The sequence below is a fragment of the Biomphalaria glabrata genome, chromosome 7 (assembly GCF_947242115.1).
Source record: "Biomphalaria glabrata chromosome 7, xgBioGlab47.1, whole genome shotgun sequence".
In the NCBI taxonomy this organism is placed as follows: domain Eukaryota; kingdom Metazoa; phylum Mollusca; class Gastropoda; family Planorbidae; genus Biomphalaria; species Biomphalaria glabrata.
The window spans coordinates 38,832,701-38,859,124 of NC_074717.1; the positions used below are offsets into that span (position 1 = coordinate 38,832,701).

General features: G+C 37.7%; 1 protein-coding gene across 8 annotated transcripts in view; it reads left to right on the top strand.

The window, feature by feature from the left end:
• Window positions 1-25,890, top strand: part of LOC106068856 (uncharacterized) — a 108,353-nt gene extending 82,463 nt beyond the window's left edge. For 5 of the 8 annotated variants that reach the window (XM_056035252.1, XM_056035253.1, XM_056035254.1 and 2 more), the window contains one exon: window positions 17,318-25,890. In XM_056035252.1, the coding sequence (XP_055891227.1) occupies window positions 17,318-19,555 (2,238 nt within the window). In that variant the 3' untranslated portion in view covers window positions 19,556-25,890. Of the gene's footprint in view, window positions 1-11,715; window positions 12,163-12,233; window positions 12,370-17,317 lie in introns of those variants that run through there. The other 3 variants (XR_008778872.1, XM_056035257.1, XM_056035258.1) reach the window with 3 other exon arrangements.
• Window positions 25,891-26,424: the final 534 nt, after the last annotated feature.

The following is a 26,424-nucleotide window of genomic DNA, read 5'->3' on the forward strand; positions in this document are numbered from 1 at the left end:
GGTGAGAAGAATTGCTATAAAAAGAACAAGTTAAAAAGTTTTCTGACATTTAATTTGGTGGGTTGGATCATTGGATGTTTTATTCGATTAGCGACATGGAGAGTAATAAGCACGGAAGGACTTCTTTTCTCACTGGAAGCCAGTCTTAAGGAATTTAGTACATTATGTCTGGGCCTTACAATGTCCAGCTTCTCTATACGACTTCGTGGTCAATTCTGTGATAAGTTCTGATTGATACGTTATCGTTACATTGCAACAGCTAGTCCAAGTAAGCTGTTATAGCTGTTTTATATTCTTAATACGGAATCTTAATTAGACTTTTTTTATAAAGCTAAAATGAATTTTTATTAACAGTTTACACACACACAGACACAGCTTTCAACTTTAACGTGGATTTACGTAGAACCAAAATGTGTCATAACAATGTAAACCCCCTCACTTTAAAAACCAACACGTCTTTCTGTCACTTGTCTCTCTGACTTCCACTTTCACCTCCCCATTTATGACTTCAATGACGATGGATTTATGTGTGGTTACATCAGAATCTATTCAGCCAATAGAAACACGCTTACACACACACACACGCACAAACTCCATTACACTATGACCATTTCTTTCTCTATCAAAAGGTAGTGGCTAGACATAAAGATCTGCTGACATATTCAACACTCACAAAGCAAGCCAAATAAGTAAAACAATTAAATGTAATTTATCACCTCTCATATTTGGAATGCTAACTGTGAGATGTCAATTATGTATTTTTTTGTTGTTCTAGAAAGAACTGAAAGGATCAACATGTTATACAGGTGCTCATATTTCTAATTTATGAAATCTTTAATCTAAAAATCTATTTTTAGAAAGTCTGACTTGACTTATGTCAAACTTAATAAAAGTTGGTAGGAAAAAAACACGTTTAGTTGCGATCTGGAGGAGTCTCTCTGTCTAGTCAGAAAATACAGGCAAGAAAAGAGAATATATATATAGTCAGAAAATACAGGCAAGAAAAGAGAATATATATATAGTCAGAAAATACAGGCAAGAAAAGAGAATATATATATAGTCAGAAAATACAGGCAAGAAAAGAGAATATATATATATATAAAAGGGTTACATTGACAGCACTGGTGCTTAGTAAGACCATTGATCTCTCTGTGTTCTCCAATGTGAAAGGAGACAGTCCAAGAAGTCGTTGTTCATGTCTTCATTGTCTCCCCCCCCCCCCCGCTTCAACCACCACTGCCCTCCATTTTTCCTTAACTATGTTAGCTATGAGGGCATTAGTGGGCAATAAAAAAAAAAAGAATCACTAGAAGAGAGGGGAGGAAACGGAACAAAAAAGCTTCCATCTTTTGCTGCATAATCAGCTAGCATAGTGGGGTAGACGTGGAATAAAGATAACCAGAGATAGATCAATGTGGCACTTAGAAAGTTGTATTTATAAAAGTTCCACTTTTCAAGTCTTCAGAACATTGAACAAGAAAGCAGTGTACAGTTGTTTACAAAATAGGGGGGATTTTCATTACATGACGGAAAAATTGCAAATAGCCATAATAGCCATCTTTTTTTTTCGGTGTATCCGGTGCAAGTCTTTCAGAACATTGAACAGTGTGCAATCGGCTGTTGAAATAATAGTGGAGATGTGCATACAAGGCGAAACAAAAATATATAAATAGCTACCTTTTTGGTGTATACGGTGGGCAAAAAAAAAGTTCCTGTTGATAAGTTTTGTTATTGTTAAAGGTTATGATAATTTTTGTGCAGTAGTTAGCGCTACAGAATCAAATGTTCTACGCTCTTCCGTTTGTGGCACAGTATAGTTTGAACATGAAGGAAGCACTAGACTCTCACTCTATGGCAGTGGCACAGTCGTTGAAACTCTTTTAAAAAGGGGGCCACACCCGTATATAAATGTACATTTTAAAATTATCGGCAAGTGCTTTATTTAATAAACAAAATACACTTACAGTTTTAGCTCAATTTTTTTAAATTATTTTTAGTTGACAACGTGAAGGTTTGGTTAAACGTCTTTGACATAATTTAGTTTATAATCTCTAGTTTAGTTTAGCTTAAAAATCTCCACTAGAATCCATGCATAGTGTTGATCTATAAAAATCTTTTTCTTCTTTTATTCTCTGGAATTCATATCAATGCAAAGGGCGGTTGGTGCTATGCGACTTGAGCAATGTTTAATTACTAGCGTTATAATTCTATCAACAAGCTTTGATAACACTTATAATATATATATGCGATTGTGACTGAGTCAGTAAGCTTATATAGCATACATAGGAGTGTCTGTTAAACAGTGCGATCTGAGTGTCTGTATAAGAATAAAAATTCAACTTAAAAACTCTCTGATACTTCAATGCAGCATAAAACTATTAACAAAGCGCTTTGCTCAGATGTACAGCTTCACCACATTATTCCACTCTAACCCCCCCTCCTTTTTATTTTACAAGCGTCAATTAGATATCGAAAATGTTCAAATTGAAGTTACGAACATATTTCACATATTTGTAACACTTGTTCATAATACGGCAGACAAAAAAAAAAAGGGGAGCTCGTTTGATACTGAGAAATGATAAAAGTTGAAATGGTCGGCACATACAGCCAGACTTGATTTACGCGCCTTCAGGGAACCGTTGAGACAGAACGCTGAAAAGGTCGCCAGAAGAAAAGCTGATTGGACCGACCTGTCTCTTGATAAATGAGTGCGGACAGCTTCTGACCGAGAGAAACAACTTGAGTATCTCGCGCTGTCGCTACATTCTCAGGTCGAGAGCCAAGGGTCAAATAAAAAAGATAAATGTTTGTAGTTTCGAAGACCTAGTCGGTGTGTAGATTGAATACCGTGGCATTGTCAAGTCTTCACCAAAACTTTAGATTCAAACTTTTAAGCTCCCTGTAATTGCTAGCCTGAAATCCTATCAACTCCAGGAAAAACCTCATTTGGCAAACACATTTCAAGACTTAAGTCTCAGAGAAACGTACAGACAGATGAGTTAGCCCTGGAATCGCCCTCATGCCAGCATCCTATTCCAGCATGTCGAGTAAAGAAAGAAAAAACAACCTAGCAAGATGTCTCTCAGGAATTAACAAGTTCGCTTACAGGATTAACAAGTCAAATGTAATCGCTAGATGTGAGTACAACGTGAGCATACATCTGAGATTTCCAGACTTCAAAACTTAATGCGTCAAAGACATTCTGAAGCTGACGTTCTCGCCTTGAGATGTCTGATAAAGAAATGAGCAGTACGAAAGTATGTGGGAATATCTATCTATATAAATACGTCAGAAATTACATTTTTTTAGGATTTTTCTTATGCAGGATTACAAATTTCGTATATTTGGTGTGGATAACAAGTGGTATAGGCTTACAAATTATGTATGTACCCGGTAATCTTTTTACAGGTTTGGATATTTGGAAATATTTTAGCTTTCTAGTTCATAGTTTGTTGTTTTGTTTTGTCGTTATTTTGCCTTTATGAAACAAAACATAAAATTACGCCGTGGTTTTGGGTCTTTTTTTATATTTATTTCAGAGACACCAACTAGTTTCCTTAATGTGCAGACTTTTGAATCAATTAAAATATATTACAATTTTTCTTTCTGCTTACCAAAACATTTTTTTCTAGATGATGGTTCCTATGTTTTAATACAATTATTCAACATTTTTAATGTCTATTGATTGTGTGATGACAAACGGGAATATAATTCCCCATTCATGAACTAACCGGATGATAATTGAGTCATAAAATGTTCACAGTTAATGTGTTTTTGCATGAGTTTTCTTGCTGAAGTTGCACAGATATTTAAAAACAAATTTATCATCGAGATTGAAAAGCTTTGGAGACTCGACTGAAGCTTGCATCAAATCAGTCATTTATCCTTAGAACTTGATAAGACATTGATATCCTGCTTCTAACTTCCATTGATAAAGTTCAAAGGTTGAACTAGGCCTACAAGCTAGTGCGAAATCTAATAAATAAGGAATGAAACTTTGCAATTAAAAGCTTGGATGTCTAGAAATACAACAGATTGTAGTAGCAACAGAGAGAGGCGAGATTGATTTTTTTTTTTTTGTAAGGCAATATTCGTTAGTTGACAAATAGGCTTGATTTAACTTGTTTATTTCCAATTGTTCGAATTAACTTAAAATAGGGCAGTGTATTCCTGTTGTTAATACTTGTGTACTGGTAATTGTATCAAGAAATCTAAATATATGGCCTATAACAATATCTAAGCGTACAAGTTATTATCTGACATTTAGACCAGTGTCTAGACAGAGACGTTTTTATTTCTTAGACATTAAGACATGAAATAGTCATTATTTTTTATTTATTTATTTATTTTTATTCACGTGAATTGTTTTGTTCGAAGTAAGTGTTTATGTAAATGTGGCAAATGGCAAATTGTTCAAGATTTAAAACGATATTTGTCTGAGCTTACATTAATGAATTTTGAATGTGTGTGGGTTTATATAGTGAGTATGTGTGTGCGTGTGCGTAGATGGCCTATTAATATAGTTGTATATAGAGTTAGTTAAATGGAATATGTTGACATTATTTTTGTTTGTTTGTTGGTGGTGATGGTTTATCCAATTCACAAACATAGTTGGAGAGAAGATCTGTTTGTATGTGTGTATGACCTGCGTATGTCTGTTGTAGGTCGAGGTATTTTTTTTTTGTGTATGATGTATGTAACCGCTATGTTTATAGTCTGTGAGTATTGTGTGTATGTCTAATGCCTTGGATGTTTTTATTTCTCCTGCGAATCCCGCAGCTATGACCAGCAAACAACAGTGTAGAGTTCCTTGGTTGTAACAATGAAAACATCTTGATCCGGCTTGTAAGCTCACCACACAAACTTACCCACATATCCTCAACGTATGGCTGGCTGGCTGTATCTCGTCATAGCACTAGCTAACTCCCTCTCCTCCTAGTCCTCATTCTCTTACGCCATCATTCCACGATCAATACTATTTCACACACACACACACACACACTCGTGCACAAAAACACGGTCACAAAAGCCCCAGCTCAAAGATCTTAACTCACTCGAATCCTTGGGATAAATCACATATAAACGATAGATGCCATTGGTATCTAACGCCCATGTTCCAGCCACCCCTCTCCCTACCGTCGCCCCCCCCCCCCTCTCACTCCTCCAACCCCCCCCCCCCCAAAAAAAAAAGGATGATGAAGAGGAAGAAGCGGGGTAGGTTCTAAAGAGTAGAGTCTGGTTGGGCAACAGGAGGAAGTAGGGGCGTCAATGATCATCGTGGGGCTGTGTGTGTGTGGAGGGGGGGAGGTACTTATGGTGTAATTCAGACGAGAGGATCACAACTTCTTTCCGTGTTCCATTTGGTTCCTCAATCTGCGAGACAATGCCCGTGCAGCACAAGGCCGTGGTTCAATACCAAATGACGTGAGAGCCAGGGAAGAACAACTCTCAGAGATTCATGACTTCGTCATTCCAGAGTTTTACGTTCTTGCCATCATACCCCCCCCCCCTGTTTTTTTTTTGTCCTCTCAATCGTTCTAACCTAAATCTAGAGGGAAAAAAACAACACTCCAAAAAGGAGTACCATCTCTAAGTTCAGGATGAGTTGAACTGAATTGTGGGTGAGATAGATGGGAATGGTCACTTCCGGTAGAGAATGAGACATCGGTTAAGTACCCTTAATGCGTTTTTCTCCCGGTCATTCATTTCCTTGGCTATTCACTCGCTGTTTCTTTTCTTACAAGTCTCGTAAGTTTCGATACAGAAAGGTTTTAGCAGACGATAGAATTGTTAGAGAAATGATAGAAAAAAAAATCAAAGTCTAAATAAACAGATATACTTGATTTAATAACAAAAACAGATGAATAGTTATGACTGTATGAGAATTGTGATGTCTGGTAGAGTCAAGCATGTCCGGATGTCACATTGAAAATTCTTTATCGATGATGTTGTTGTTTTTTTCCACTTAAGTTTTATCCCGCGGACCAGCAATTATGTGATCCGTGTCCAATTAGATATTGATCTGGTAAGGTTTTTGCGTTCATGTGTCAGGTTTAATGTAGACTAGACGATACTAGATGATACTAGATGATACTAGATGATACTAGATAGCTCTTCTGCTGGTACGTCGTACGTCTGATTAAGTTAGTACCGTAGACAGTATACATAATACATTGAATCACTGTATATTGAGAAACTCTTGCTCTTTTACAAACGTCTCCTATTAGACCATGCGATAGGTCAGAGGATGTAAAAGTAATTTGTTTCTATGGCCCACGGCTTAGCGAGGATGTCCTGTGGCCAGCACAACGACTAACCGCCTTTACTTTTTTTCCCAATTAATGTCAGGGATCCGTTAGAGCTGGGTGGACTCAGAGGCGCCCTAAAGATATGAATCCAACCCCTCCCCCTCCTCAGTTTGTCTGAAAAGTTCAGCTATGGTTCAGATTTTTCTGGGTTTGAGTCACACCATGAACATTATGGGTCAAGACTTTATCCACCTGCAGTCAATCGTCCTTTCCTCCTCATAGTTTTCACTAAAGAAATACAGTAGCAAGTTGTAATGACTGAAATGTTATGACTAAAGGCTACAAAACCCAAACCGAGTTTAAAGATGTGGGTTTGAGACCTACTTGGTGGGTTTGAGACCTACTTGAAGTACACAGAGGCTGATACTTTGTATTATCTTAGGAATCAAATTCCTCCCCTTTCCTCACTACAGTTTACCGAATGTCAGTTTACCATTCTGAAGACTTACACGTTATCGCAGGGGGGCGCGGTGGCTCAGTGGTTAGGCGTTTGACTTCCGAACCTGGAGTCCTGGGTTCGAATCTCGGTGAAGAGTGGGGTTTTGAATTTCGGGATTCTTAGGGCGCCCCTGAGTTCACTCAACTCTAATGGGTACCTGCCATTAGTTGTGGAAGGTAAAGGTAGTTGGTTGTTGTGCTGGCCACATGACACCCTGCTCGTTAACCGTTGAGCAAAGAAACAAATGACCTTAACGACATCTGCCCGATAGATCGTAAGGTATTAAAGGGGGAACTTTACTTTCCTTTACACATTTTCGCGCGCTTTTATTTTGTCAAACGGTTGCTACTTTGATTCGCGAGCAATTGGAATTGAACCCCTCTCTATAATCTAGTCACGTGACGTACCGTACAATTTCTATGCGAAACAGTTGAGCCTTTAAACCTGACGCTAATATTACATGCACAACGACCTTTTATCGTCAAGTGTGACACCAATCTCCCGCTAGGGGTCGCGCCAGGAAGCAGAAGTTTAAACCCAGACGCTACGTCATGTTTTCTGGTATTAGCACAGTTATTGAATTATTGGACGATATTCATTACTGGTCAAAATTGAAACAACCATCTCGGATCTCGGCACAAAGTTATCAGATAATCTTGTAAAATATCGCGGGATTAGTCCGAACGTTACAATAATCTTGCTGCTTTCAAAATAGGGTTTTTTTTCTTTGGCTGTTATTTTTTGTTTTAAGCCAGTCTGGGAACAAAGTGATTCAGGGCTGCCAAAAACAGACCCAAAACAGCTCATTCAATGAATGTAAACTTTGTTTGAGCAGACGATCGAATTGATCAAAGTTTGTTCACCACATGTCATTCTTCCAGAATTTGTCAATTCGGTTTGCTATATATTCATTTCAAGAGATTTGCGTCGATTTGGACAAGATTTTTGAGGGACACACTTGTAGAAGTGAGCCTTTGTTTGCGACCCCTTGGCGTCTTTGTTTCTTTCTTATCTTTGTTTTTAGGAAACTTTTTAAAAAGTTCTTTGTTTTCTCTATCCTGCGGACCTTTTTTATATTTTTTTTTTTTCATAATTCTGGTGTTCTTTTATTAGTAAATTGTTTTTTGGTTTGAAAATATGTTTTGTTTAAATAAGAAAATAATAAGAATATCTGAACAAAAAGATCTTGAAAAAAAAAAGTTCGGAGATTCAGGGGTATGAAGTATATTCATGTGATGTTAGTACAAAGCTTCTGTCAAGTCACTCCGCCTGTCTGTCTGTCTGGTACAAATTGTGTACACGTTATTTCGCCCACTTCCCGTTCTCAGATGCAGATGACACGTTACACAATTATACATTGTCCCTTACAAAACATGAATCAATATTATACAAAAAATAATTTATTAAGGAGTGGTAATTATTTTTTTATTTGCTTCTTTTGGCTTTATTTTACTTTTTTTTTATCTGTCTCTCTTCCGTTTTGCTCTCAAACTCTTTTGTTCTCTCTCTCTCTCTTCCTTCTCTGTCTTTGTCTCTGTTGCTCTCTCTCTCTCTTTCTCTCTCTCCCTCTTTCGTTGTTTTTTCTTTCACACTCTTTATTTTTGAATCCTTGAATCGCTTTTTTCTTTATAGCTAATTCCCTTTTCGTCTCTTTTCTCTCTTCAGTCTCTTCTCATTCTCTATTTCTCTATTTCTCTCCTTTCCCTTTTCTACTAGTTGTTGTAGTTTGTTTTTTTCATTTTCCTGTTGTTTTTTTTTTATTAATTGAAACAAACAAACAAAAAAAAAAAGAAAATTTCAATCAGTTAAAACGTGACAACAATATTGTGACCAGTAGGAAGTTCTAAAACATAATGACAAATATAATATTTCAAACACACACTCACTCCGGCAAAATGTCAAAGTTTATCAAACAACTAAAGTTTATGTGTCACAAATTTAAGAGTATATATTACCGGATAAATCCGGCCGGCTTACACACCAGAGGGACTGATTCAATCATAGTCAGACTAGGCTCAACCTAAGACTAAGTCTATAGATCTAAATCTAGATCTAACAGTCAGTACTTTAAAGAGGAAATAAAGGGACCAGTGACAAAGCTGCAAGGACTCAAATCGGCAGAAATAAAAAAAAAAGATGGGGGTGTGGGGTTGGTGTGAGGTAGAACCAGAGGGAAGTCAACCGTTACTGGCGGTAAGGTAAAATTACAAAATATAGGTCACGAACTCTGCTATCTGTAAAGGGAGAGGGAGAGGGACGTTGACACATACACATTGTCAAATATTTCCTCACTATAAAAAAGCATACACACACACACTTTGAACACAAGCACACACTCTTTGGACACAAACACACACTCTTTACGCCTGCAAACACACGAGGAACCCGATCCCTCGAGAGTGAGATAAAAAAAAATCTCTGAATGCGCTTCTGAATGAAACGAATCCAGGGCGACAGACGAGACGGCGGCGCCCTATTTCGCCCCTCCTCGGAGTAATAATACCACCTTCCCCACCTAAGAGATGGTTTTAAAAAAAAAAATTATTTAACAACAGTCTTCTGTGACTTGATCAGAATATTGATAACTAGAAATTAGCACGGCCATTGAAATAGCAAATAATAAGGGACAGAACCGGTTTTCCTTTTTTATGAAACCATTATCTCCCTTGACCTGATTTTATTTGTTTTTTTTATTATTTAAAACTATGAAATCTAGCGAGTAAGCCTAGTAGCCTATTGTAGATCATTAAAAAAAAAGTTTTAAATTATTCATAGATTTATTCTAAGTTATATAAGTTGAAATGATTTGCAGTGGATTTTTCCCCCTACTGTTAGTGGTGAACTTTGATAATTTGACTCTTTTGTCAATGGAAACCAAAACGAAACTGCCTTGATGGTCACGCGATAAAGATGATAACAATGACATTTTTTTTTTATTTTTGAATTTTTTTTTTTTTGCCGGGGGGTGGATAGTATTATGGAGTGTATTTATGTATTACTATAGTGACGGTGGGAAGAGGTGAGCGATTGGTTGGGAATGATGCAAGATAGGTGGCCTTGTCGTCATTGGTCTTAGTCAGGACAGACGACTACATAACGTGAGACTGAAATGAAGTGTTATTGTAGAGAGTTAGATTTTGTTGGAAATACCATTTATATTATTCCTTAAGTCTGATTTTGTCTATATTTTAATAAAAGTTTAATAAAAGTTCTATTTAGTTTTGTTCATGAAAAAGGTATTCAAGTTTTTTTTCAAATTTTATAATCTAAGACATAAGATATATTACGCCTACGGCCTACGGCGGTTTAGTTGTCTACCAGCAGATTGGTGCTACAAATCAACGACCGTCCACAGCAGACGGGATAGGATGTTTTAATATAGAAAAGTGTGTATTTGGGTGACCTGGTCATGGAAGTCATCCTCACCTGCCTCTCTCTAAACATTCTCAGCAGGATTCTAGAATAGCATTTTATGATGTTATGAAACTGTTTAGAAAAAAGGGGAGGTTATTCGGAACAAAATATACTCTAGATTTCACGAATGTTTCAGTAATAAAAAGTAAGGACACTATTACAATCTGTGAATATAATTCTCAACGTCGCCCAACCATGTGGGACTCCACGCACGCACGCCGACTCTCTAACCCTCGATGAAAAAGTCATGGAAAGACAACTCTTTTATTTCTGCAAGTCGGACTAGTTACCCAATGCAACTTTCGCGGCGACAGAGAGCGCGGCTCAGAAAAAAAAGAGGGGGGGGGGGAAACAAGTAAACTTCTTCTTCTCTTTTTTTGCATATATAACTCTCTACCTCGCTCAACCATGCGGGACACCACGCACGCACGGCGAATCTCTTAACCCTCCTCCCGCCCGCACCCGCTCCTTCGTCGTTTTCCAGGCATGCGAACACAGTCGTTTGCCCAAACCCACCCCATTTGGACAACTGTGTCTTTCGGGAAGTGTTCACCCGTCACTAAATAGTGACGTACGCTACGCCGCGGGTTGGCTAGTACTCTTTAATATGTTCTAAGTTATTATTATTATTATGTAAATATTATAATCTTTATTTATATTTCTATTATTATTAATATTTAATTGTAAAGCTTCAGCATGAAACTTAATATTTACATGAACAGAAATACGCTTTTTATGCTGTGAGATATCTCGATACACACACACACCACTACAAAAGCTTTAATAATTTATTTTATTTATTGATTTCTATTTCCGTATTTACAATACTATAGTAAAAGTAACAGGCCAACATCTTAAGTCAGACCATACCGACTGATAAAGAAGGATGCCCATTAAGTTAGCATTTTACACATCTAGAGACCGCCCTGCCCCTCGCTAGCCCTTCTCACGGCCTTCACTCTATCTCCTTGACCATCTCTCTCTCTCACACACACACAGCGAGAAGGACTCCACTTTGGGATGATCTATTGTTGTCTTGTCATGTCAAACTATAAAACTGTTTCCCCACTGTGGCCTGCTTATATTTATTTTCATGCTAGGGATTCTACACATTCACAATCCACAAAAAAAAAATGTTATGTTTTACCTAGAGCCGTTTTTTTTTTGTTTCGAAGGGGTGAGGCGGTTGTTAGAAATAAAAATAGTAGATTTGAGTACTTCATTAAATCAAGTCTGCCCTGGGGGCTCGCCATCTCTGTTAACAAACCCGCCCGCTTGTATCAGTGTAGAATGTAGAATCATACGTGTCCAGGCCTATATATAATCTAAATATAAATATAAATACAGACACTTCACTACCCACTCAGGGGTAGTCGCGCATAAAAAAAAATATGCGTGGGAGGCTAAGCCACAGGTATCACTCCGCCCCCCATCGCTCTCTTTCCTATTTCCAAAAGGTTGAGGGAAGGGGGGTGGAGGAGTGGCTCTTCTCAATGAGGCCAGATTCATGTGTGTGTCTTTTTTTTTTTTTTTTTTGAATGACACTGTCGCACTGCCATGTCTCCCACTCGTCACTGACGTGTGACTTATTCAAGTGTCAGTGTCTCGCCAAGCAACCCGCGTGTATGTGTGTGTCACACTATCTGACGTCACACACTAGGCGAAGAAAATATGCACCAACAAAGTTACCAAATACTTATCAATTACAACATACATACAACAATGACATTGTAACGGTTCGGTTTTAGTGCCATAAGAAGACTCGTTAAATTTCCTCAATGGATGTGAAAATATTCCTGGGATTACAAAACTTGGATTTGGTGATTTATTTCCTTGGATGTATCCAGAATAAAGGATAACTCTTTGGCTATTAAGTTGAGCACACCTGTGATCACGATTACCTACCCTTGACTTCAAAGTGTGTATGCTATCAGAAGTTGTGTTTTACGAATCACGAGCTACGGTTATATTTTCACTGATAAGTTATCTGTTTTTGTAAAGGTATTTTGTGTTTTTCTATTTTTAATAGGAGCTGTAAAGTAGGGCGCCAAGTTTTAATGGGAAGACTTTTTTTTTTTTAATGCTATGGCTACTTCAATCAAGGGCGCTAAGGTCTAGCAGGAATATTATGGAATGTTTATATTGGCGCTTCAAAGTAGGGCGCCTTGTTCTCAGTTTTAAGCCGTTACTAACTGTATAATAGCCAAGGTGTGTTGGTGAAATGAAACTAATTTTCTTTCAAAATTATTTTTTTGTTCAGGATATATTTATTTAATGTTGAATATTCTTCGATGTTTGATAGTTGTTTTTTATATCGAACCAAATCAAATTTATAAAGAGTCGGAACACAGACCTATATATATTATACTTAGACTGGACATGGAGATTTCTAACACTACACACAAATGTTGTGAAAAACTTCAAACAAAACTGAAGCAAGGCGTTGTTTTGTAAACTAGTTAGTAGAAGTTATTTTTTTCATCCCTAACCTATGTAATTGAACATCGAAAATAAGAGCACTCTCGTCTTATTATTATTTTGTAATTTTTAGATACTAGGTATCTGTACAATTAAAATCAACAGACTTCAATGTTTTCGGTCTAGGATTTTCGAAACATTATCCCAATGAAAACTAACAGGAAATGGCTTTATATGATAAATTTGCGTAAATATATAGTTCTATGATAAATATTAATAATAGTCCATTCTATGGGCTATGATATTACATTATTTCTTAACTTTGAAAACTAAAGATCATCATTTTCTGAGACAGAAAAGATAGATTTTCTTAGATTCGGGGCGACTTCCCTTACAGCTTGAAAAAGAGTTACGTACATAGCATGATAGCAATCTCTCTAGACTCTAGATATAGGTCTGTGATCTGATCATTATTGGATAACAGTTTGTTTCCGTTTTCCAGTCTAGGTATAATATATATATATATATATATATATATATATATATATATATATATATATATATATATATATATATATATATATATATATATATAGGTATGTGAGTCAGAAATAGGCAGAGGCTAAGAAATTCCCAAATAGTAGAACTAAATATCAAATTTGCCGCTGTGGTAACATTAGCTTTCTGTAATGAGAAGACTAGATCAACCGAAACCATAAACTTTCTAACGAACGTTTGAGAAGGGGAGAGAAATGTGTTCTATGCAAGCCTTTTAGGCATCGTCGTGGCTAATGATATTAACTAACACTTCGGCTAATTTAGTTGTTTTTTTTTTAAAGCCTGTTTGTGTCCACAGAGGCGTAGCTAAGAATTTTCCTTCATTTAGGGGGGGGGGGAGGAACTGACATCCCTGCATTTTGCGTAATATTCAATATTTAATGTAAGAAAACACTAATTCAGCACCCCCTCTCAAGTTGGGGCCCGGGGGATTTTTAAATTTCCTCCTCCCTCACCCAACCTAGCTACGCCTCTGTTTGTGTGGTATGCGTTCTGGGCTCTCGTCACGATTGTACTGGGTTCGAACCCAGCACGCCGCTGTCCTCAGCCACCTTGCAGGAGTTTCTGGCTAGTATGCAATGATCTTCATTTCTGAAGAAAACTCGGGAAACTTGGATGTCAAGTCTACCCCCCACCCCCCAACAAAAAAAAACAAACTCCCACTGTCTAAACAGTATATTCGCAGCAACTAAACACAAGTATATTTTGTCAACTGCGTGTGTACTGAAAACAACGTACCGCTGCTAGAACACATTCATATCTGTCACGTTAGGGAGGAGTTGGGGGGGGGTGCATGGTCAGCCTGTGTCTGTCTGGTCATCACCACCATAACGTGTTGATGTGTTAAGTCCTTGTCTCGACTAGTAGCCGTCACGTGTGACTGGACGTGTACGCTTGACCGTGGGCTATATACCGTAAGGTTCGGCTGTGACCAAACACGGCTGGTTGGTATGTCAGCTATTTATTAACTTAGCACTCACTGCTGGCTTGGTGTGTGCGTGGAACGTAGGCAGAGATGTCGTCCAGCCCGTGCCTTAACACCACAACGCTGACAGTAGCTGTTACTTGGCATTTATTTGTAGAGGGCTAGTGGAGACAACTCATCAACAAAAAAAAAAAAAAGCAATGTTTTTATGTCCCTTGTTTTGGCCAGACAAGACAAAGAGGAATTACTTATCACCCATGAATGGGCAAGAGACATGTTGAACGTCCCAAAAGACAATTTCATTGTCAGTATTAGTGTCTTGTGATGTTTCAATGTTCAAAGTCAATTGTCACCCATCCATCTTTAAAGCCTTAGCCTCAAGGCACTAATTGAGATTTATAAAAATAATAATAGACAGAAAAGAAACAATATCAGCAATGGACCTCATTCACCAATCGTATACAAACAACATTTAGTCACGTGATAATATTGATAAAACAACAAAAAAAAACTGTCACGTGATAGCCATTGTGTATTAAAAATTAGATCGTAATTTGTATAGAAGAGATAGAGAATCACGTGGCTAAATGTTGTTTGTTTACGATTGGTGAATGAGGCCCATTGTTTGGTGTATCACAAGTGATTTGACGATCATTTCCCATAATGCCTTTTATGTTTCCTGTCATCGTTGTTGCTCTTTAACTTAATTAAACATATATGCCCATGTAAACAAAGAAATAGTACTTTCTAATATACATTTTTTATGTAACGTGTAATATTCAACCCAGATCAACGGAAACTCTTGCATTGGGTATACAACAAGATCTGGTAGAAAATATCCAGCAGAGGGAACACTGGACATCACCGAATCGACTCAGTGCCATATAAAAGAATAGCTGGAGAGTGGATGGGTGCGAAGCCACTAGCTGTGGTGTGGGCTTTAGGACATTATTGTTAATCGTTTGCAACAGAAACAGTTCTCCAATAGAAGGGAAAAAATACACTATCGCGTGACTTTAATGGTTTCTTTCTTCTATTGGACTAGAATCAAAGAGTTTTTCAAGAATCCAAACAAATTTTCAAAGATGAAGGCAATATTATAATAGGAAGGGGGGGGGTGAAGGGTCTATGATTTATAACTTAAACACAGGAAGAAAAAATAAAGGGGGGGGTGGCATTGTAAAGATAACATCGTTAGTCTACAGTGAGTTTCTCAGGGTTTAAATAAGGGAAAAATGTTTATCTTGATACTTGAATAAATGAAACGATTATTTTTAATATTGGACCATAAAAAATAACACGAATATTAGGTTTAAGGTGACCTTTGAAAACCTGCATCGCTAGCATCTCTCCGGTGAGATATTCTTTTCCCCATTAGTAAAAGCGTTTAACGTGAAGCAGTCCCAGGATTAAATCCCCCTCCCCAAATTTCTGCTTCTACTTTAGTTTTCACCCCCCGCCCCCTCCCTTTTCATTTTCCTAATCCTGTTCTAATGACACAAGGGCCTAGGCATCTCTCCACTTGCTTCAGCATATCAAAAGATGAAATATAGTTTTCAAGAGAAAAAAAACTTAACTTCTGTACCTCATTCTGGCCCCCCCCCCATACCCCACGTGTCATTCGTTAATGAATACGTCAAGTATGCATCTCTCCAAGTTCACCCTGCTCTTAATTGCTCACGCCTGACGATTTCAAATAGGCTGATCCCATGAGCAAGTGAGACCAGCGGTTTTGAGTTTAAATTTTGCGTGCACCGTGCAACATGGTCTTTTTCAGCACGTCATTTTCATAAACAACAAGGGAGAGAACTTTTAAAAAAATAGGATGGGGGTATTTTTTTTAAAACTCTTCCTCGCAGTTAAAAAAAAATGAAGTCATTATTTCTGTCTTGAACTGAGGAAGTTTGGTTTGTGAGTTTTGGTCGTCTGCTGAGAAATTTTATAGCCAGGTTTATTTGTCTGTTAAGGCGAATACTTCCGGTCGAGTACACAACAAACTGGCATCTTTAGAATTCTTGAAATGTGCCTGATGTAAACCATTTAATGTTGCCAGTCTTTTTAAAATTCTAAGATGAGAGAAAAATATTGCCGAAAATTTCAAACTTAATTTGATTGCGTTTTACATATTGATGCACTCGAAAACCCTCAGCAAGGAAATATATCTAGTGACTAATGTTCTTGTAAAGGGTAATGTTTCATGTATATATATATATTATATATATAATTATTTTTATGCCTCTTTTTCTATGTGATTTATTAATTTTTAAATAATCTGTTAGTTTTTGTATTTTTAGTCTAATATTTTGTAATCATCTGCTTTCAAATTTTACTATGTAAATTTCAAAACTATGTAGATCTAGTTTTTTTTTTTTTTTAAATATTTTTCCCTGTCACGTCCAAATGATGAAACGATATATCTAAATACATTTTTTATCACCTATTGCAGTAGATGCAGTAAATTGCACCACTTTTAATTGCATAATTATTTTTTAATAGCGCTGCATAATACAAATAACTTCCAACTCAAAAGTGTTCTCTCTACTATATTATAGTAGATATTCCTTTTATTAGCATGGACTGTTTAATAGCAACAGCAAAGCTTACTCGACATACATGAAATGAAGTGTTTTCCACTGTGTCAAGATTGATAGGGGAAAATAAGTTTAATGAAATTTGTCAGAGAAAAAGGTTACTCTTAGTAGACTCTTACTTATTGTCTTTACTCTTATCTCTAAGTGTTGTCTTATGTGAAATGCTTTCTTATGTGATGTTAATATCATACGACCTATATGATGTAACATCACTGGTGTACTAGGCCCTCTGGTCTACATATTGTAACATTCCCATATAACAATATCGCTTCCGAACTTGAATGACTGTAATAAGAATTGTATTATGAATGTGTGGAGGGTGTTTATGTTGTCAACGGTCTTTTTTTTTTTTTTTTTTTACTTTCTATTAAAATAGGTCAGGTATTCATTAAAACCTAGTAGAATCTGTTGTTTCTTGAAATTTCTATCTAAAAGTTTGGTCTCGACGTGGATTTGAACAGCTGCCAAACGATTCATTTACCCCCGCTCTTTTTGTTTCCCGGGACCGAATCAATGCGATTACTCAATAATGCATTGGTGCTCGATTGACTGATTAAAAAATCCATAAAAAAACACAGACACGCACATATATATAGGTCAGACATTTATCCCATTGTCTACTTAATCTTGCGTAACTAATTTTAATGTTGTTGTCTATTTATAGATTATGACCCATCTTGAGATGAGGACATTGGATGTTCACTACGACCCTGACGAGGCAGAAATGTCGGCCCAGGAGCGTCTTCTGTACAACAACAACTACAACAGCAACCACCACCACCATCTGCCCATGAATGGCGAAGAGGAGCCGCACTATCAGCTACCGTACGCCCATCTACACCAGAGCCCCTACCTCCACCATCAGCATCAGCTTCAGCAGCAGCAGAGCTCCTACAGCAGCGACGACCACAGCAGCATATACAACCCTCGCCACATCAACGGTAACGGACTCGCGTATCCGCAAGGGACCTTCCACGACAAGTACAGCGTGGCCTACCCCGTCAGGGACGATAACCTGGGTCGTAGAGGAAACCGCCCAACTGGCTCTGGCATCGTGTACAGGCCGAGGCGGAAGATATGGTGGGTGGCCATCCTTCTTCTTCTATTGCTGTTGGTCATCGCCGGCGCCGTGGTCATAGCAATTTATTTCACGGTTCTCAAAAAGGAGGCGGAGCCTGTCACTGTGATGGATAGCAATGTAATCAATAAAAACAAAAGCAACAATCGCTTAGACAATATGGAAGGGGTGACACAGCAACCTCCGTATAACATTCCAGGGACATTTACTTCGCCTTATCAACCATCGCGGCCAAACATACCGGACTTTTCTGATATCAAGATTCAGAAGTTTGACGCCTATTGGCACCCGGGAGACTCCAGGCTTTTTACGGCCACTCTAATCAACGGCACCCAAATTCAGGTCTTTGGGCCGAAGAAGAGCGACGGTACGGTCAAGTCAATCTACTCCCTGGGTATGACCGACGTGGGCGGATCCACTAAATCTGTGAGGTTCTTGGGGCTCAGGAACCTGGCGTCTGTCGTGCTTCCCAGCGGCGTCACTGTGAATTACGAGCTGACCTCAGACATGCTTATTGAGATCAAAGTTTTCGAGCCGTTTACGGAGCAGACGAAAGGGCCCATTTCTCACCTTGCCATCGTGGAAGTCACCAACGCTTACATTCTACGTCAAATCTCCAGGGTCATTGCCGACACCCACCAGCTGAGAAAGGATCCTATGAGCGGAAGCAGACGCGGGAGCGTAAAATGTTTCACGCGTTTCCCGCTGAAGGTCACGAAATGCGGAGGCCAGTACAATTACGATGGAGCGTACGTCCAAGGGGAGATATCCGGTATCGACAAGCCGATCATCGTGGCAGCGCTGCCTTGGCCCAAAGAGCCGGACTCTTGCTATGACCAGGACATATCTGCCTCCAACTATTACCTCCCTCTTCCCGGAAAAGTGGACAACGACAACGCCACCATGATCAAGGAAGCTTACATTGCCTCTTCCGCTCAGCTCTTTACCGAGCTGTGCAATAAGATCAACGATCAGGTCTATCACGACTACCACAGTCTGTGCTCCGAGATGGCTGAGAAGGTCCGGAAGAAGCTAAGCCGGCACCAGCTTCTTGACATTGTCTACGACAGCTGTAGTGCCATCTTGAATTCTCTTCACACCGCATGCGTTGCAATCACTGGCATATCAGCGGCGGACAACATGCCTTCGTTAAATGAGAACGGGCTCCTGCGAAGCTTCCATCGGCGTCTCTCCGACAGCTTTCAGCCTGGACTTCCGGACACAGTGGATCTGAAAGCCCACGCTTTCTGCCCTTCCTCTCTTCCGATCAGTTCGTTCCAGACCACGGTAGACATCAGACCCAACCGCAACAACATCGTTCAAGACACGATCCACATCAACTGCCCCAACTACCCGGAGGTTACCTATGTGGGCCTTGACCACCTTGTGAGCAAATCCGACCTGCAGTCGTCCTCCTCCCACTTCGACATGGTCAAGCATAAGATGCGCATATGCTCAATCTGCGCCTTCGAGAAGTCCGTGAGTGCCAAGATCATTAGCGATGAGATGCTATGCAACACCACCTGCCCTAAAGATAACATGGTGGAGTCCACCAAGGTGAACATGATGGAGACGATCCCAAACACGTACATCCCCGAGGAGAAGGACTTCATGGAACAAGACAGCGTCTACTGCCACGACTTCCTGACAAGTGTCAACAACCGGATGGAGCCTATTGGGCGTGGCTGCGTGGGGAACTGCCTGTCCCATCTCCACGTCCAATTCAAAATCCGCGACCCCAAGACAAACGTTTACTTCTACGACCAGACCGTGCAATGCACAGAGCTTCAGAAACAGGCGTGCAAGATGAAATTCGGTGTGTAGACTTAACACGAATAGCTCGTGTTTGGACATACATTGATCTTTTATTTAAAATGGCAGCAACTCTGTACCTCAAATCCCTGCTTAAAAAGAGGGCAGTAGCGTAGATGAAGCTAGTTTGAAACAGGTTTGAACCTAGGAAAACCTGTCAAGAAAATTAAGAAAACCTGCTAAGAATACAACTGACTGTATTCACACATCGATTCCATGTTGCAACTTCGATTCATTTCTTTTGTTCTTAACTCGCTTGTGGTGAAATCTGTTACATGATAGAGTTTATCCACATGGTAAATCTATGTAAATTACTTACGTAGATGTTGAAGTAACTGTCGCAAATGCTTGAAATATTCACCACTACCATCTTTACGAAACTTACCCAGACGATAGCTGCAAGAAACCTTGACCTTGATTAAAAAAAAAACGGAAACTGCAGCACTGGTTCATTATAATGCAACAGTAAACATGCTATTTGCACAGTGTGTGTGTGTTCGACTTGCCACTTTTCAGAAATAAGATCATCGCTAAATACTCCAAGTCCTTGGACTTTATGTCATATGTTTTTTCAATAATGTCAATGTGCCATTTCCAACATCTTTCAAATGGTAAATAATATTTCTGTTTCAAAACTTGTGGTCCTGACCTATAAGCTTGTCTTTCATCTCGAAAGAACATTGGTTCAACATACATGGATGGCTAATTGTAAATGCATTCAGGTGGAAAAGAAATTATTCTATGGGCATTAAGTACTCTTGGATAATCTAATACTCGTTTTGGTAGTGGAGCACATTGCGAAATAATACTAATCAATGCATAAATGCAAGAAAAAACTGTGATAAAAATGGTGAACGCTTTTGTTCATGGGAGAATATGGATGGAATATTTATCTTTAAAATGTTCATTGTGGTAGTTGTGTAGAAGAATTGTATACTTAATATTGTGTTCTGGCTGGGTGTAACTGTTAACAAAGATTGTGCTCAGACAATGGGAGCTATGCTGACAACAAGGAGTCGAGGCAAAACGTTTGAATGAGCTCCTCAGCTTCCCCATTTTCCAGCAGGTGGCAGCAGGATCTCCGGTTCCTTCTCTTTTTCCAGCATAACTCGTTTTAGTGTCATTTATTTAATATGCACTGACCATTGCCAGGTGTGCTAATAGAAACGTGCAAGAAGGAATCGTTGGCAGACGACTTCCTCTTGTGACTCTGGAAGATGGCTTAACAAACAATCCAATGATTCAGTTTCAGCCCGTCACTTGATTTAACAGTTACAAAATCCTAGGCTACGGTTGGTCATGCCAGTGCCAAAGTCCACATGAAGAGTAGATCAAACGATAAGGAGGAGCAGGCAGCAGTTATAACGGGCTTGCAAGTTATAGGGCCACACTGCTGACTAGTATGCAACTCGGAGAACATTTTCCAGTACTTTCTCATATATACAAATATAGCTTTGGTTATGCGTGAACACCTGTATTTAATCCATGACTTATTAATGTATAAAGAATTCTGAGCATAAAACAAGACATTGAATTGCACCATATAATATATTAAGTTTTTCTTTTTTGTTTCTTTAATGCCTTGTTTCAGAAATACACATAACAACCTCCCAACCATTTGTATACAACTTCTCTATGCACCTGGCTGTATTTACTTAGGAGATATGCAAGATACGGTGCTGTCTAAGGAGACGATCCCCAAGATTGTGTGTTTAATATCTGTGTCACAGCAAGATTGTCTGTGGACCATTACATTCACAAAATTTCTATTTATAATTTGATTTTTTAAATATTTTTACATGATATTTGAATAGATTTATTTTTACATTTACATTAGTGAATAGTCTGTTCTTTGATTGTTTTCAGTTATCCACAAAAATTATTATTTTTTCGCTAGTATCTCTTTGTTTTGGGTATTTGGGTAAATTCTCTCAGGCGTCAGTTTAGTTATTGTATAATGGACAGATTCGAACTTTGACCCTCACACACTTTCTATTATCTGGTATGACTTCTGTCTAAACGTAGCAAGCCAGGGAAGTGCATTCAGTTTATCTGGAGTCACTTTGTCCTTTGACATTGCTTCAACTGACTTTAAGATTACAATTCTTTCCCAGACACTAACTGGTTAAGTCCCTTTGACCAATCAATATGAGAACTTTTAATTAGCAGCCTCGATAGGACTTAATTAACAGCCTCGTTATTAAGCAGCATTCACTATAATTGTATTATTGATAAACCAAACGGTCTAAATTATTCCTTAAATTCCATCAGCACTGAAAAGACAATAAGTACAGTCAAAACTCGCTTGGCCATCTCTGTCTTGACTAGATCTACATCTCTTATCACACTTTAAAGCTGTCTTGTATTAGTTATGTTACAAATAAAATATACGTTGGTAGGTCTAAGGATAAAGATCTGCATTGTAGGATGCAAGGATAAAGATCTACATTGTAGGGTGTAAGGATAAAGATCTACATTGTAGGGTGTAAGGATAAAGATTTACATTGTATTGTGTAAGAATAAAGATCTACATTCGATAAAGGATAAAGATCTACATCGTTAGGTCTAAGGATTAAGATTTACATTCTTAGGTCTAAGGCTAAAGATTTACATCATTAGGTCAGAGGATTAAGATCTACATTCTTAGGTCTAAGGCTAAAGATTTACATTATTATTTCAAAGGATAAATATCTACATTGTAGGGTGTAATCGTTAGGTCTAAGGCTAAAGATTTACATCAATAGGTCAAAGATTAAGATCTACATTCTTAGGTCTAAGGATACAGATCTACATTGTTAAGTCTAAGGCTCTAAAGTTGAAGATTTACATCATTAGGTCAATGGATAAAGATCTACATTATTAGATCTTCGGCTAAAGATCTACATTGCTAAGTTTAAGGCTAAAGATCTATACTGTTGGTGCTGAGGACAAGCTGTTGAAGTGAGTCTTGACTGTACTACTTTTCTTTTCTTATTGTTCCATAACACTGCAATGTATGTTGTGTATTATCTATTTTTAAAAATGTTTATTGTATATAAATATATGACGGATATAATATCTTAAAATATAATAATAAAACCATGACTAAGTGTATCAAACACTATAACCCATGACGTCTCTGTTAATGTATGCATAATGTTATGTTCCCATGTTCATCTGTATATGAATCATTGACCGAATCACAGTTATATGGTGACGTATAATTGTCTATTTGGCTTAAATGCCAATTTATATTTAGTTGCTATTTTTTTTTTAAATATGAAGTTATCTTGAAGTATTGATTGGGCACGAATGGAAGTGTTTAAGATTGTGTTGTACACAAAGTGTATATCCTACTAAAACTATTTGACTTCATATATAGAATAAATTATGAAACTTATTTAAAAATCTTTTGATGTTATTAGTTGTTTTTTTTCCTATTATATTGCATATTTAAAAAGCTAGAAATGAGATTATTTGAATCCTTTCTTTCAAGCCGTCACAAGATGTTCTCTTTGCATTTTAACAATTTTATTTGGAAATGAAATAGCTTTGAACTTTGCAAATCTAAAGTCCGATTTTTTAAATAAATAGTTTTATCACTTCAATTATTTTTAGCACCATTTTCAAAGTATGCAGATCTGTAGCTACCAATCCTCAAATTGATCTTTATTCTTTACCCGCAACTAGCAGGCATAAATGTGGCTTTATGCCACATGTGGCGCTGCACAACATAAATGTGAAAATATTATAGATGTGGCTTTTCACTCTTATACTTTACTTCATTATCTATAGTGAACAATGCGTGTTTGTGTTAATTAAAATAAAGTTAATTAATATCCAGGACTACCGCAAACGTTCAGTTCATTTCTACTTTTGACACCAAAATGTCACTTGATACAACCTTAGTCTTTCTATTATTACCGTTCCTCGGTAGACGACTTTAGACGATTCTATACAAATGTAAATAGCATGGTGTATTCCTCATGGTGTACATATCTATGTGTACATAACGCGGTCTGCTTTGTTTGGATGAGTGAATAGAGAACAGCAGATGAATGTATTTGTTGGAATTAAAGTCACAAGTCTCTGGGAAATGTACCAAATAAATATATGTGCAATATTGAGATTTCATAGCATAATAAACTAAAGATTAAAGATAATAACTATATCCTCGACTAATTAATGTGCTTCTATTACTAGAAGACAAGTTTCTTGGTTATTGTAATAATTTTACAGATTAGAAAGATAATTGATTAGTATACTCAATATATAAACAAGAAAGTCAACCATTGTATTAAAGGTTGATTATAAAATGTACAGTTTTTTTTTATGCAAACCAATGTTATACACATGTTTAAAAAGACATTATTGATGATAAAATAATCACATAGATTTCCGACCCCTCGTCCCCACCGGTGTCGTGTACGAAACTTGGAGGAGCTGAAAAAAAAGCGGAAAAGGGGGGGGGGGGAATGGGTGGTAAGAGAAACAGTTCCTTTAGTTACCAGCAGCTAATGGAAGGTCATCTTTTGAATAGCTTTATAGTCTCCCCCGGATATTGGGGTACCAACTTGGAAATGCATTAAGTGGTTCCGTTGAACTCATTGAGTTTTGTCTCTGCTAAAAACCGACGCTCCCTCTCTTGAGATTAGAGGTTGGAAAAACCACTCTGGCTGATCTAATGGATCGAACCATCCAAGGTAAAAAAAAAAATAGTATATTAGTAAAACCTAGTGGCCGTCATTCCAGAAAGTACAAGATACCCTATAGTGATGTTGGTAAAACATGAGTAGTTTAGAGTCGTAAGGGTAGGACATACAGTTTGTTCTTTTTAATGGTTTGGTTACGTCTTTGGTAAAAAAAATAATTAAAAAAAGATCAATTACGATATGAATTCCTTTGGGATAAGATCATTGTAAATGCAGGTCTTATTGATCAATATCCCATTGGTCTTTGTGAAGGACTATATCTACGAATGAATACCACAGACTAAATACTTCCCTTATGTTGAGCACAGTGTATGAAATAAATGATCACCAGGGTCCTGGACTTTCAGTTTCGCGAAGCAGTCCCTAATAGACAAGTGGTCACCCGAGTCCAGATATTTTCCTTATGTCCTGGTTTTAAGACTAAAACATTCGAGGCTGTTGTGGTGGGTTTACATGACGTTAATTTATTCATGGGCTTTAAAATCCGCATACAGATGAGTAGAATATAAATGAAGCATACTTAACAGTTAAATTTCATACAGTAACAGAGACTATACAAGCCACCCCCCCCCCCTTTTCCCTTATTTCTAAACAGACTCAGTTTCATTCAAAGAATTAACATTTGCGAATTAGAAGAGGTCATCCTATGGGGATGTCTCGTTAGCTAAGGGAAAAAAGACTCGGCTCAAGATATCAATGTATGTGTGTGTATGTTCATGTAGGCGTATATGTGACTACGCAAGAAGGAAAGACTGTAATTTTTTTTTCTGAAGATTCTATGAATGAAGTCTTGGAAGTTGTATTATCAGCTCATGTAAGTAGTCTAGCATGTATGTATAGTATGTTTTCAATTCGTTTAAGTCTAATTGTATTCTGTGCTCTTTAAAAGACCATATTATGTTACTTATTATGTTAGTAATTTCCTTTGTATTTTATTGTTTCTCTTTAAAGAAATTCCTATTGTAGCCTCCCTTTAAAATCAAGCTGAATACTTGGGTCAATCTGATGTGTACATATATGTACATATAAACCCAGGTCATTTTAAACCCAGTTCATGATTATTATAGCCAAAACAATGCCATAAATTGAATCAAAATTACAGCAATCCTTCGAAAAAGTCAAAATAGAGATCTAATAGTGAACGAAACCTATTTAAAGAAGCAAAATAATTATCTTTCGTGTGTCCACAGTCCCTAGCTCAATTCGTGGGGGGAAATAATCTAATTAATATTTATGCATTTTCTTGTCTATATTGATTCGATTCAATCCCCTTCACATAAAGTGTCCGCAAAGACTGATGATTAAGTTCAGATGGATCAGTTTTTAAATGTGATTCAGATGATTAGCTATTGCAAGAAACTGTTGCCTGTTCTCGGTATTCAATGGATGCATACAAACTGTTCTATCTATATACGATGCTGTTGTAGACTTGATGTCATGTGTAGATGTCATGTGTAGATGCCAAGATCATCTCTGTTTTATTTCATCGCCCTTGTAGTCATCCTCTGCGTCATCTGTGATGTCATCGTACGTGTCTTACCAAAACCCCATGACAGTCAGGCAGTCAGTGTCACTGGTTCGTCATATTGATGCTTACTCTTTATAATACTTGTTATGCTGATAACTATATTTGAAATAAACTTTATTATCTCAGCAGCCATAGTATTGTTATTTATATATGCCCACTTACTTGTCTATAGATATACATGTTTGTGGTTATTTTTGTACACGTGAGGGTATGTGTGCTTGTGCCATGAAAATGCAATAAGCATAGAGGCTTCAAGAGATGTCTACGTGATCAGTGGTCAGAGGCGTGGCTGCCCAAACGATTGTGTTCAAGTAATAGGAAATAAATTTTGAGATGCTGCAGCTAGTATCCGAGACAGCAAATGTGGTGAGTTGTTGTACTTACTACATAACACATTCCTTCACTGTTGACCTCAGTATCACCTTCAGCTTGACATATCCCATAGTCCGTTGAGCCATTGGGACATCACACATGATCTGTCGACTGTCCTCTGTAACTTTATTGCCTTGAGTAGAATTCCTTTCAGGCCCGTCCACTCTTTGATGTTGTTTTCCCATTGCTTGTTCGGCCTGGTACTGTTCCCTGAAGGGAGGTTTTTGCAGTACCTGATGAGCTTTTTATATGGCCATAATGTCTAGGTTTGTGGGTTGTTGTTTTTTTTT